General features: G+C 39.6%; 1 protein-coding gene and 1 long non-coding RNA gene across 12 annotated transcripts in view; one reads left to right on the top strand and one right to left on the bottom strand.

The window, feature by feature from the left end:
* The window catches only part of LOC112667610 (uncharacterized), a 35,117-nt gene extending 24,842 nt beyond the window's left edge, over positions 1-10,275 (top strand). For all 7 annotated transcript variants that reach the window (XR_007404513.1, XR_007404512.1, XR_007404511.1 and 4 more), the window contains one exon: positions 10,116-10,275. This is a non-coding gene — a long non-coding RNA (uncharacterized LOC112667610). The remainder of the gene's footprint in view (positions 1-10,115) is intronic.
* ZNF143 (zinc finger protein 143) overlaps positions 593-13,839 on the bottom strand; it is a 59,531-nt gene continuing 46,284 nt past the window's right edge. For all 5 annotated transcript variants that reach the window (XM_025459446.3, XM_035704213.2, XM_025459444.3 and 2 more), the window contains 4 exons: positions 13,193-13,341; positions 10,090-10,251; positions 2,545-2,691; positions 593-1,593 (listed from right to left, as the gene is read on the bottom strand). In XM_025459446.3, coding sequence (XP_025315231.1) covers positions 1,510-1,593; positions 2,545-2,691; positions 10,090-10,251; positions 13,193-13,341 — 542 coding nt within the window. In that variant the 3' untranslated portion in view covers positions 593-1,509. The remainder of the gene's footprint in view (positions 1,594-2,544; positions 2,692-10,089; positions 10,252-13,192; positions 13,342-13,839) is intronic.

Below are 13,839 nucleotides of genomic sequence, written 5' to 3'. Positions count from 1 at the left end.
CCCCCTTTTTACTGTAAAGCTTGAAATGAAACACAAGGCGCATTTCAATTTCAGCTCTCTGGCAAACAAAGCACAGTGAACCACGGAAAGGAGTGATTACTGCAGGACGAACCTTCCCTCCCCCGCCCCCCTTTTTTGGGACCTTGGTGGACTAAGCTGAATTTCTGACATTAGACATGGTTTTTCAAGTGCTCAGGTCATGAGGCAATCGGAAAACCCCAGAGTGCCTCCTGATAATCTCTGCGGTGTGGGGAGGTGTGGGGAAGGCACACGGGCATGCAGTTGGAAAGTCTGGGTCTTGCCTCTTTGTCCTGCCTCTTTGTCCTGCCTCTTCACAGCCGGAGGCCCTGGGTGAGACTTTTAACTTCTCTGGAAACTGTTTCCCCTTGTACAAATGGGGATAATAAATCCCATATATCTCACAAAATTGTTTTAAGTACGTAAAAATGTATGAAAAGATAACTTATTCTGTGCTTGATAAATGCGATGTACTCTCAATCTGTGTGTGCAGGGTTATAATCGATGCCATTTGGGGTATTTTCTGCCACAATCTCCCCCACCCCACCCCAATTTAATAAAACAAAGGTAAAGGTAACATTTAAAAAATTGCTGTATTCAAAATTAATAATAAACTTTAGGGTAAATAAGCTTTAAAACAAAAGTACATAAGCAAAAATAAATAATTTACACCAACCCACTAACCTAATTTTCAGAGTAAAGCCATTTTCAATTACAGCACTGTTATCCCGGGCTCCAGCCTGTGGTCAAACTTTGATAGTTCATTATTTTTTAAAAACATTAACAAAAAACTGAACGCTAAGTAAAATCTTTAACAAAACCAAAGCACTGGATTTAACTTTTTAATTTTAAATAACCAAACTTTGTCATTTTATACATAATCCAATGTGATGGATCCAATTCAATTTAATTAGCATTTCCACTTGAAGAGTTGATATTTTAACAGGGATGGAAAACTGTAATGAATGGTCTTCAAACCGTGAGGTACAAATAAAAACATACAAGAATACAGTAGAACAAAAACTGCAGACACCCTCTTAACTTGGGGAAATATTCAAAGGCTTTATATCCGTTATTATCTATGATGGCTTTTGGAATTGATTGTTTAAAGTATAGAACCTTTAACGTTTTAGATACAGCCTTTATTTTTTTCACAGTAAGTTAAAAATCCATTGTAAGGCTCCATTAGACTCCACCAATCTTGCATGTAGACTCTAGGAGTTTGCCAACTGATAAAAGAGTAATATGAAAATTTACTGTATTGCCCTAATTTCATACATCCTTGTACACAATGAATCAGTTTGGGAATCTATTCCAAGAATTATATACACAAAAGTGTCAAGAATAAAATGTTCTCACTCTTGCATAAAATTGTGTACAGTATTTCAGGAATGGAAAAGTTCTAATTTTCCTGGACCCGGGTTCATGGATGTCTGCTGCCTGAAGATGAAAGGCTCCTCCTGCTGTAGTAATGTTCCACTGTTCTGAGGATTAATCATCCAACCCTGGCGTTTCTCCTTGTTGGATCCTAGATGCTATTCTAATGGCTTCTTCCAGAGATGGCTGTTCTCCAAGCTGAAACAGGAACAACCACAAAGCCATAGTCAAGATAATACCAAAGAAACAGTATATGAAGGAAGAGTTCTCTCTGTAGTTCTGACACCTGGACCTATTTAAGATACTATGGCTGATCCCATCATTAAGAGCACGCGCACGCGCGCGCACACACACACACACACACACACACAAAGAAACAAACAAACAAAAAACCCGAAACAAAACAAAACAAAAAAAGAGCACACACACACAGAATTCTTGCAGGAGAATAATGTAGTAGATTTCTTAGGATTTTGATAAACCTTCACTCCTGCAACAGACAAAAGATGCTCATCTCTTCCAATGGAGGCATTTAGAGAGCTTCCGGAGCCTTTAGCTTCTATGCCCATAAACTAACTTAAAACCAATGGTTGGCATTTTCCTGAGCATGTGCTAACTCTTCTCCAACTAAATAAATGAAAAACAACTCTTTCCAAGGAACGATAATCTGCACCTAGCATTCTAGACTCTCTGCTTCAGTCCAGGGACCTGACAATAGTTTTTTCTGCCTTCTGATGTCCCCCCAACATAAACTACAGCTGAGCAGTGACTGATTCTCACCAGGGGACTAACTTAGGGTCTGTGTTTACACTCAGTTTGTCTCCAAGAAGTAGCTCTTCAAGTGCTTTATAGAAGCCTGCCTAATTAGACTTATTTTGAAAGTAAAGATGGCTGGCTAGGGGCACGCCGGAATACCAGAAGCTTTATTTTTCCTCCTGTAAATTACTCTAAAATATACAAAGATAATAGAGAACAAAGTGCTGGTATCTTTGAGTCCTCCTCAAACACAGCAGTTTTCTTCAAGTAGCTCAGTGCCATAGATTATTCTGTGCCTGCTTCCTGAAAAGGTTATGAATAAAGCACAGCGCACAAGGCTGAGAGATATGAAGTAGTCCTGCTGTCGCCGAGGATGGCGGTCACTGCACTCACCTGAACTGCAATCTGGGTGCCGTTGGATGTTGCCACTAAGGTCAGGGGTCTGGTTTCCGTGGTTACTAGGTGATGGCTGTGCTGTTGGTGCCCCATTTCCGATGAGGCAGTGTGGAATGCTGCCAAGTCCTGAGCCACAATCGCAACCTTAAACAAAAAGTACATGGAAGTAAAGCTATGATTAATTAAACTTCATTTATTTGTTTTTTTTTAAAGATTTTATTTATTTATTCATGAGACACACACACACACACACACACAAACACACACACACACAGAGAGAGAGAGAGAGAGGCAGAGACACAGGTAGAGGGAGAAGCAGGCTCCATGCAGGGAGCCCGACGTGGGACTCGATCCTGGGACTCCAGGATCAGGTCTTGGGCCGAAGGCGGTGCTAAACCGCTGAGCCACCCAGGCTGCCCTAATTAAACTTCATTTAATGCGTGGGACTGTCTTTGGATTTGAAAGGAAAAATTCCCTTCTGACCACTGGCTTGTAGAAGCCTAGAGCTGGAAGAGAATTTATATATTGTCTATTCTCGACAGTGCTTCTTCTTTTTTTTTAAATATTTATTTATTAAAAAAAATAAAGATTTATTTATTTTATAGAGAGTAGGGGGAGGGGCAGAGGGAAAGAATCTCCAGCAGATTACCTGCTGAGCGGAGAGCCCCACACAGGGCTCAATCCCATGACCCCAAGGATTGTGACCTGAGCTGAAATCAAGAGTCAGACACTTGAGCCGACTGAGCCACCCACGTGCTCCTGGACTCTTTGTTACTTGAAGTTGAGGCTCAGGGATCCCTGGGTGGCACAGCGGTTTGGCGCCTGCCTTTGGCCCAGGGCGCGATCCTGGAGACCCGGGATTGAATCCCACGTCGGGCTCCCGGTGCATGGAGCCTGCTTCTCCCTCTGCCTGTGTCTCTGCCTCATTCTCTCTCTCTCTCTCTGTGACTATCACAAATAAATAAAAATTAAAAAAAAAAAAAAAAAGAAGTTGAGGCTCAGAAAGACCTTATCTAAGCTTAGTGAACCAGTGACACAACGGGGTAGAGGACACTGGGCAGTGGATCTGCTACACCAGGCTCATTAACCAGGGCAGATGAGACTATGCCTAGGCTCTACTATCTTAAGTGGCTGCTTGGGAAGTTATACATGTGGACGAATTCAGATCTCAAAGGTCTATTTATTCTTGAGTTGGGGTAAGTGGTAGGTAATATACTATTTTCTCCTGTTTACTTGTTTCATTTAAAATTAGATTTCCATTTAAGAAGGAAAACTGAAAGGGGTGGAGATTGAAAGGAAGGGGTCACAAGGGAACTTTCTGGGGTGATGGAAATGTTCTCTATCTTGTTTGGGATGGTGGTTATATGAGAGCACATGTTTAACAACTCATTGAAATGTAAGTTTAAGATCTGTAAGTTTTATGATGTGTAAATTTTACCTCAATTAAGAAAAAACAGATTGTGGGCTGATATGAAAAACCTCATTAGTGCTCAAATGACAATAAAAACAGAATTCAACTTTTGCTTGTGAATTATGCAAGTATAAAAAAAAATCCTCCATACTAGCAGAAAGAGTACAGGGAAACAAGGAAGCTTTTAGGCCCATGGCATAATTGTTAAACTTTTTGGAAAACAATTTCGCAGTATGTAGCAAACAGCTTAAAATATACCATTAATTCAATAATTCCATGTCTAGAATCTGTTCCTATGAATATAAGCAATTTCTGTATGTGGAATGAATAAATCCCATTTGATGAGATTATCTTACAAATGATAAAAATCCTTTTATAAAAACGTTTAAGGGCAGCCCGGGTGGCTCAGTGGTTTAGCTGCCTTCAGCCCAGGGCATGATCCTGGAGACCTGGGATCGAGTCTCACATCTGGCTCCCTGCTTCTCCCTCTGCCTGTGTCTCTGCCTCTCTCTCTCTCTCTCTCTCTCTCTCTCTCTCTGACTCTCTCATGAATAAATAAATAAAATCTTCAAAAAAACAAAACAAAACATTTAATTGGTATGAGAAAGTACTCAGAATGCAGTGTTAGGTGGATGACAAGCACAAAATTATAATCCTAACTCTGTATACACACAAAGCTAAGTAGTCCTAAATGCTGAGACTAGTTATTTTAACATCAAAAGGGTATAGGTTTTTTTTAGATGTTATTTTTAAGTAATCTCTACACCCAATGTGGGGCTTGAACTCACAACCCTGAGATCAAGAGTCACATGCTCCATTGACTGAACCTGCCACAAGTGCCCCACTGATAGCAGATTTTGAGTTTGTCTCTATTTTTAATTCTTTTGGATATATATCTATAAGTGGAATTATAAGATCATATGTAATTCTATGTTTAACGTTTTTAAAGTAAGCTCTGCCCAACGTGGGTCTTGAACTCATGACCCCAAGATCAAGAGTCGCACATTCTATGAACTGAGCCAGCCAGGTGCCCAACTATGTTCAGTATTTTTTTTTTATGTTCAGTATTTTTGTAAAATATTTTACTTATTTATTTTAGAGAGAAGATAGAAAGTGTGAGCAGAGGGGAGGGGCAGAGGGAGAGGAAGAGAGAGACAGAATCCTAAGCAGGTTCCACGCTCAGTGCAGAGCCCCACATAGAGCTCAATCTCACAACCCTGAGATTATGACCTGACCTAAAACCAAGAGTCAGACACTTTACCAACTGAGCCACTTAGATGCCCCTATGTTCAACTTTTCCACAGTACTTGCACCATTTAATATTCCTATGACCAATGCACCGGAGTTCCAATTTTTCTGTATCCTCGGCAACACTTGTTACTGTCTTTTGGATGACAGCCTAACCTAATGGGGGGGAGTGGTATATCAGTGTGGTTTTGATTTTTATTTCCCTGATAACTAATGATGTTGAGCATCTTTTCATGTGGTAATTGGCCATTTCTAAATCTTCTTAGAGAAATGTCTATTCCCCAATGATAGCAGATTTTGAGTTTGCTCTTGTTTAAATTGGGTTTGCTTGCAGGTTTTGTTATTGTTGAGTTATAGGAAGTCTTTATCTATTCCAAATATTCATCCCTATCAGATATATAATTTGCAAATATGTCCTCTCATTATATAGGTTGTCTTTTCACTCTCCTGTTCCTGGCCTCTCATGCATGATGTTTTTAATTTTTTTTTCCATTTTCAAATTTTTATTTAAATTCTAGTTAGTTAAAGTTTTAAATTTTGAACGTGGTAAATTTATCTATTTCTTTCATTGCCTCTGCTTTTGGTATCATACGTAAGAAATGATTCCCTAATCTGACGTCATGAAGATTTTCATCTATGTTTTCTTCTAAGCATTATACAGTTTTAGCTCTTAAATTAGGTCTTTAATACATTTTGAGTTAATTTTTACATGTGGTATAAGGTAATGGTCCAACTTCATTCTCATGTGGATATAGTTTTTCTATCACCATTTGTTTTAATTAATTAATTTATTTATTTATTTATTCATGGAGACATAGACAAAGAAAGGCAGAGACATAGGTAGAGGAAGGAGAAGCAGGCTCCATGCAAGAAGCCCGATGTGGGACTCGATCCTGAGACTCCGGGATCACGCCCTGAGCCAAAGGCATAGACGCTCAATCACTGAGCCACCCAAGAGCCCCATCTATCACCATTTGTTTAAAAGACTATCCTTTCCATTGAATGGTCAAATTTTAATTGTTGAAATTTAATTGACTATATATGTGAGGGTTTATTTCTAGGCTTTCTATTCTTTTTTTTTTTTTAAACCAGCGTTTTACTTTTTTTTTTTTTTTTAAGATTTTATTTTTATTTATTCATGAGAGTACAGAGAGAGAGAGAGAGAGAGAGGCGGAGACACAGGCAGAGGGAGAAACAGGCTCCATGCAGGGAGCCTGGTGTGGGACCCGATCCCGGGACTCCAGGATCGCGCCCTGGTCCGAAGGCAGGCGCCAAACCACTGAGCCACCCAGGGATCCCCTAGGCTTTCTATTCTAATACACTGGGAATATGTATTACTTTTATCATCTCAAATTAAAATAGATGGAGAGCATAGACTCTTCTGTCTATATTTGCTAGGTAGGCTTCTAGAGGCACTGGAATACTGAGTCTAAGAAATGCAATTACCTTAATTAAAAAAAAAAAAAAGGCCAGTGAAGGACCAATTGCTTTCTTCTCATGCATGTACAGAAGTTAGGCAATTTAAGCATTACAGATAATTCACAGGTGGTGTCTGGAACACACCAAGTGGATAATCAACATTTGCCCAATGGCCTATAGTTGCAACAGAAGGAGCAGTGGCAGCATCTGGTCCTCAAATAAAACCCCCACTCTTATTGTGATATCCCTGGTTGCTGGAAGCTGCCTGGCTTCATTCCAGCCCTCAAAGCTGCCTCTCCTGAAAATCTTCTTAGTCTCCAGGCCACAGATAAACTACAAAAGAATGTTTGCTTTAGGGTTACTATCCTTCTAGACCTGCAACTGTAACTGGTACAACTGTATTTACCCAAGCTGTGCTATACATCTAAATAGGAATCCTACATCCATGGAAAGGACTGGGACCATTCCGAAAGACAGCCTGAAAGCTAGTGGTTGGGTTTCACTTTTTTAAAAGATTTTATCCATTTATTCATGAGAGACACAGAGAGAGAGAGATGCAGAGACACAGGCAGAGGGAGAAGCAGGATCCTGCAGGGAGCCTGATGTGGGACTCGATCCCGGGTCTCCAGGATCACACCCTGGGCTGAAGGCGGCACTAAACCGCTGAGCCACCCAGGCTGCCCTGGATTTCACTTTTGTTTCTGTTTTTGCATAGGGCATAATTAGCAAACAATAAAAATGCATAAATCGTTAGGTGTTCTGTTGAGTTTTGACAGTTAGATACATCTGTGGAACCACCAGCCTAAAACAAAATAGAGAAGAGTTCCTTTCATATTCTATCCCATCAATTTCTTTCCCCCAGTCAAGCAGCATTTTCTGATTTCTATCACCATAGATTTGTTTTGTCTGTTCTTGGATTCCATATAAGTGACATCATACAATATGTATTCTAGTGGAATTGCTGGGTCATGGGTCTAAGAAACCACCAAACAGTTCTTCAAACCAGTTGTATTTTACACTCCCCCGAGCATGTACGAATGTCCTAGTTGCTTCACATCTTTACCAAATGTTAGTCTTTTCTGTTTAGTCATTTTCCTGTGTCTGAAATGGTGATATATTATTGTGATTTTATTTTTATTTATTTATTTTTTAAAGGTTTTATTTATTTATTCATGAGAGACAGAGAGAGAGGTGCAGAGACACAGGCAGAGGGAGAAGCAGGCCCCATGCAGGGAGCCCAACATGGGACTGGATCCCGGGTCTCCAGGATCAGGCCCTGGGCTGAAGGCGGCGTTAAACCGCTGAGCCACGGGGGCCCTGCCCCTCTTATTGTGATTTTAATTTGCATTTCTTTGATAACTAAAGACTTGAGCATTTTTTTTATGTTATTGGCCATTCTTGTACCTTCTTTTGTAAGAGGTCTGTTCAAATGAGCAAATGATTTGCTCATTTAAAAAAAAATTTTATTGGGATGCCTAGGTGGCTCAGCAGTTGAGCGTCTGCCTTCAGCTCCTGGCGTGATCCCAGAATCTGGGACCGAGGAGCCTGCTTCTCGCTCCACTTCTCTCTCTGTGTGTCTCTCATGAATAAATAAATAAAATCTTTTAAAAAATTTTTATCTATTTTGCTCATTTTTATTGAGTTGTAGAAATTTGTTATATATTTTCCATACAAATCCAGTGTCAGATATATATATATATATAGTGTGAAGATATTTTTCCCAGTCTGAGGCTCATCTAATCTTTTTCTTAATGTTGTCTTTTGGTGAGCAGAATTAATTTTGATGAAGTCCAATATATTGGCTTTTTAAAATTGATATGCATTTTTTCATCCTATGAAATCTTTACCCTAAGGTTACAAAAATATTCACTTTTCTTCCAGAAGCTTTAAAATTCTGAGTTTTGTATTTCAAGGTATAGAAGACTTTCAACTTTGTTCGTTTTTTCAAGAGTGTTTTATCATAGATCATTTCCATTTCATGTAAATTTTAAAATGAAATTATTTAATATCTTCAAAAAAGTCTGCTGGAATTTTGATTGTGATGGTATTGAACTTATAAATTAATTTATGAAGAATGAGAGCTACTAATTTTGACACTTTTTCATTGAACATGGTAAAGGCAGCTGCAGTGAATCTCAACATTGCTTTCAGCATAGTACAAGAACCATTGTAAAATGTATTAATATCATGTCTTTATGGGAACTGAAAAATTAAAACTACAAAGAAATATATTAGATTGGCAAAAATTCAAAAGTTTGATACCATTGTGTTGATTATACAGAAAAGAAAGAGGCAGTCTCGAATGCTGATGGTGGTAATGTGGATTAGTACAACCTCTTCACAAGAAGGGAAGTTTGGCACCACTTATCACAATTACAAATGCACATTATCGGGATGCCTGGGTGGCTCAGCGGTTGGGCATCTGCCTTAGGCTCGGGGTGTGATCCTGCAGTCCCAGAATCAAGTCCCACATCGGGCTCCCTGCATGGAGCCTGCTTCTCCCTCTGCCTATGTCTCTGCCTATTTATTTCTGTGTCTCTCATAAATAAATAAACCTTAAAAAACAAAACAAAAAACAAAAAACAAATGCACATTATCTTTTCACCCAGCAATTGCACTCTAGGATTTACCTAGCAGACATACTCACACACATGTAAAATCACATGAGCACAAAGTTACATGTTGTTTGAAACAGCACAAGACTTTAATTATGGTGTTCATAATAGTGAAATACGATATAGTTTTAAAAAATAAGGAAGCTCTCTGTATAATGAAATAGAAATATTTTCTAGATGTTTGGTTAAGTTTAAAAAAAAAAAAATAAGGTGAAGAACAGTATAGTTTACTACCATAAGAAAAAAAGGAAGGTGGGGGGATGACTTTCTATTTGTATGTGCTTCATGAATTGTTGGAAGACTACACAAAAAACTAGTAACAGTGGATTATCTCCGCAAGGGCAAGGACTGGGTTGATGGAGGTAGGGATGGAAGGAAGATTTTTATATACTTTTTGATTTCTGAACTATGTGAATATATTACATATTCAAAATATTAAATAAAATAAATTTTGCAAATGAATTTTTCCTAAATATCTGAGGATGATGATAGGAGGAGCTAGCTACCACTAATGAACACTTAAGATACACCTGGGCTTTATATAAAGCATTTTATTTATTTATTTATTTATTTATTTATTTATTTATTTAATTATTTAATGAAGTATTTTATACGCATTATCTCATTCAATCCTTATGGCAACTTTCTGGTGTGGATGCAACAATCACTCCTATTTTACACAGGAGGAAAAACTGAGACTCAGAGGCTTATATGGCTAATAAGCTGTAAAGCTGGGATTCAATCCAAAGTTTGTGTGCTTAACCACCATATCGCACTGCATATCTATGTAACAGTTATGATATTGATCTATGTACTATATTGATTCATATAAAAGAAAATAGCGATTACCTGCTGCCCTTCTGTGCCCTCCGCAGTAACCATAGCAACAGAGTGTGTTCCTGCTGAAGAGATGACTGCATCATGAGCCGGGACTGTGATGGGTGTGCCATCCTGCGTTACCATTGTGATAGTATTGCCAATGGCTTGCATGTCAGCTTGAGATATGTTGACCTGCAATAAAAATGTGTTTTACAAGTCAGTTTCTTGTCATATTTGCCAAAAAAAACCCCAAAAAAGACAAAAAACCCCACAACTTTTAAGTAAGTTCTACACCCAATGAGGGGCTCGAACTCATGACCCTGAGGATCAAGAGTTGCATGTTCTACTGACTGAGTCACCCAGGCACACCCAATATTTGGTAATCTTTATTAAGGACTAGGTCTAATCCTTGCCTAAGTCTACTCTAGGGGAGCAAATAAGAATTCTATAATGGAATAAACTCTTTTAGAAAAAAATCAGAAAAACTATTTATTTTCTTTTTTGAGGATTTTATTTTCAAGAAATCTCCACACTAAACGTATAGTTTGAAGTCAACCCCGAGCTCAAGGGTCATGTGTTCCACATACTGAGCCAGCTACGCATTCTAAAACCGACTCTTTCCTTCTTTCTTTCTTTTCTTTTTTTTTTTTTTAAAGATTTTATTTATTTATTCATGAGAGATACAGAGAGAGTCAGAGACACAGGCAGAGGGAGAAGCAGGCTCCATGCAGGGAGCCCGATGTGGGACTAGATCCTGGGTCTCCAGGATCAGGCCCTGGGCTGAAGGCAGTGCTAAACTGCTGAGCCACTGGGGCTGCCCCCCAAAACTGACTATTTCTTAGATACATTTTCTCCTCTCCATCTCTACGGCCAATTTAGGTCCTTATTTTCCTCTCATCTGACTTCTGGTAACCATACAACTTCTTTCTAGGTATCCAGTCTAACCCTTACCTAAACCATCCTCTACTTAGGCACCTTTCTAAGAAAACAAATTTTATTATGCTCCCTGCTTAAATCACCAGTGACCCCCCCGCCCCCCATCATTAGAGTTCAGACTTCTTACATGGCATTCATGACCTTTCACAATGTGGCTTCTCCAGACTCATCTTCCACTACATCCAAACCAGCATCTGGTACTCCTAGCCACAACTAATTGTTCACTGTCCCAGAGTATCGTATTGTTATATCTTTGTGACTTCTCCCTTTCCTTCACTCTGCCTGCCAGACTCATGAAAATTCTTCAAGATCCAACTAAATGGCCACTCTCCATAATGGCTTCCAAGATTCCTTCAGGAAGAATCATTTACTACTTCCTCCAGACTGCTGCTGTACTTTACACATCCCTCAATTATATACCCATCATTATAAGAAGTTATTGTTTGCTTAGGAATATCTCTCTCCTACTAGACTATGATACCCACCCCCACTTTCTGTACTCCCCACACTCAGCCTACCAAAATATCTGGCATTGGGTAGAATTCAATAGCTGCTATTTAATTTTATAAAGGAATGGAAGAGAAATTTAATCCTTGAAGGAAATGGGAAGGTTACATCTGGAGAAAATACATCAGGATAAGGAAAACAGCTCTTTTGGAACACATGAAGGGGGATAAAGCTCATTTTATCTGGTCAGAGAGGAGCCAGGAGTGGCTGACATAGCAGTAGGTTCCAGTCTGATAAACAATAGAATTATCCAGCAACGGAACAGGCGGCCTCTTATGAAAGAAACTGCCTTATCTGTTTGGGGCGTGGGGGGGGGCGGGGCGGGGCAGGCTGTAGTGAGAAATTATCCTGTGTCAGGAGGGAGGGAGGTGACTTCAAGAGGGCCTCTGTTGTGTTGATCTAATTCAAGAAAGTCTTAGGCTTGATGCTAAACTAAAACTGGGTTAGTAAATATGTTTAATCTTGCATGGCAATCAGTGGACAAAGACTACTGTGAGCATAATTAGTGCTGTCAAAAGTGAGGAGGACGGGCATGAATGAGATGGCATAAGTACTTTCCAAACCTAAATATGTTCTGCCTCCTAGTTAACATCAGCATAGTAATAGTTATCAACGCAGAGGGCAGGTTCATCATGGGAGGTGAGCTCTGAGAGAGGCAGGGAAGGAGAGAGCTCCCTGTGGAAGAGGCAGTTACAAGAGGATAAAGAGCTCCATATGCCTATTTCTACCAGATACTAAGACAATCTCAGTTGGAGCTTAAAAATGAAATCAAGTCTGAATTATTTTAAGCTAGTGGCATCTAGAAAACAATGGTTCAGAGAAAAGCCATTATACTGCTTTCCCTGGGGAAATCAAGATACTTGGTCTATTGATTCTGGGAGGGAAGTTGTGTGAACTTCCATAACTCCAGGTAGGGACGGAACCATACCCTGGAAATTTTACAGTTGTGCCCATTGCTGACTTCCCAGGATCTTTTTTTTTTTTTTATGTCATCTCTATATTCAATGTGGGGCCTGAACTCACAACCACAAGATCAAGAGTTGTATGCTCCACTGACTGAGCCAGCCAGGCACCCCCCCCTCCCAGGATCTTTTTTTTTTTTTTTAAGATTTTATTTATTTATTCATGAGAGATACAGAGAGAGAGGCATAGACACAGGATGAGAGAGAAGCAGGCTCCATGCAGGCAGCCTGATGTGGGACTTGATCCTGGGTCTCTAGGATCACACCCTGGGCCGAAGGCAGGCACCAAACTGCAGAGCCACCCAGGCATCCCCCTCCCAGGATCTTTTAATGATGCCATCACATCCTCATTCCTTCAGCCAAGGCTCTGCCGGTTTCTCAATCTCACCTCCTGGATCTAATCAGCTACTAAATCCTAGCCCTTCTCTGAATTATGTTTTCTCATGGATCCTTTACTTTTCAATCTCTCAATTTCTCTGTGGCTCTGAACTTTTATTACATCACCTCTGAACTCTACCAATAACACCATGTGAACACTGGAGTCACTAGGATCCTCTCTCCCCTAATGTACCTGTATGTAGTCTCTTACAGCAGACTACTGGAAAACCTTCAGCTTTAGCACTGTCTATAAGCTGATATTCAAGGCTTTCCTCAGTTGGGGCCCAACCTGCCTTCCATGCCCAATGTTCAGAGAAATATTATTTATTTGGCTTTTGGTGGATACTCACATGCTGAGTCCCGTCCTGGGATATGAGTGTAACTTGTTGACTCAATCCCGACTGGGTTACTGTGGCTACTTGTGTAGACACAACATCATCCCCTTCCACACCTGTAACATATGTGATCTGGGACCCTTTAAGGACATCTTCACTTTGACCTATTTAAAACAAATGAATCATTTATTTCACCAACCAACCAAGTTGTTTAGAAAACAGGATATTTTTCCCTTTTTAAAAAAATCACTTTGAATATTTTTCCCCAATTTTTAATTGTAATTCCAGTTAGTTAACATACAGTGTCATACTAGTTACAAGTGTACGATATAGTGATTCAATGCTTTCATACAGCACCCAGTGCTCATCACAAATGCCTTCCTTAATCCTCATCACCTATTTAACACATCCACCACCACCTTGCCCCACACCAGTAACCATCAGTTTGCTCAGCATAGTTAAGAATGTTTCTTGGTTTATCCCTCTTTTTTTCCCTTTGCTCATTTTTTTTGTTTCTTAAATTTCACATATGAGTGAAATCACATGGTATTTGTCTTTCACTCACTTATTTCACTTAGCATAATACTCTCTACCTCCATCCATGTCATTGTAAATGGCAGGATTTCATTCCTTTTTATAGCTGACTAATACTCACGGACACA

Source organism: Canis lupus, chromosome 21, assembly GCF_003254725.2.
Source record: "Canis lupus dingo isolate Sandy chromosome 21, ASM325472v2, whole genome shotgun sequence".
Lineage (NCBI taxonomy): Eukaryota > Metazoa > Chordata > Mammalia > Carnivora > Canidae > Canis > Canis lupus.
The sequence above is the reverse complement of the archived record's forward strand: the minus strand, read 5'-3'. Positions and strand labels throughout refer to the sequence as shown.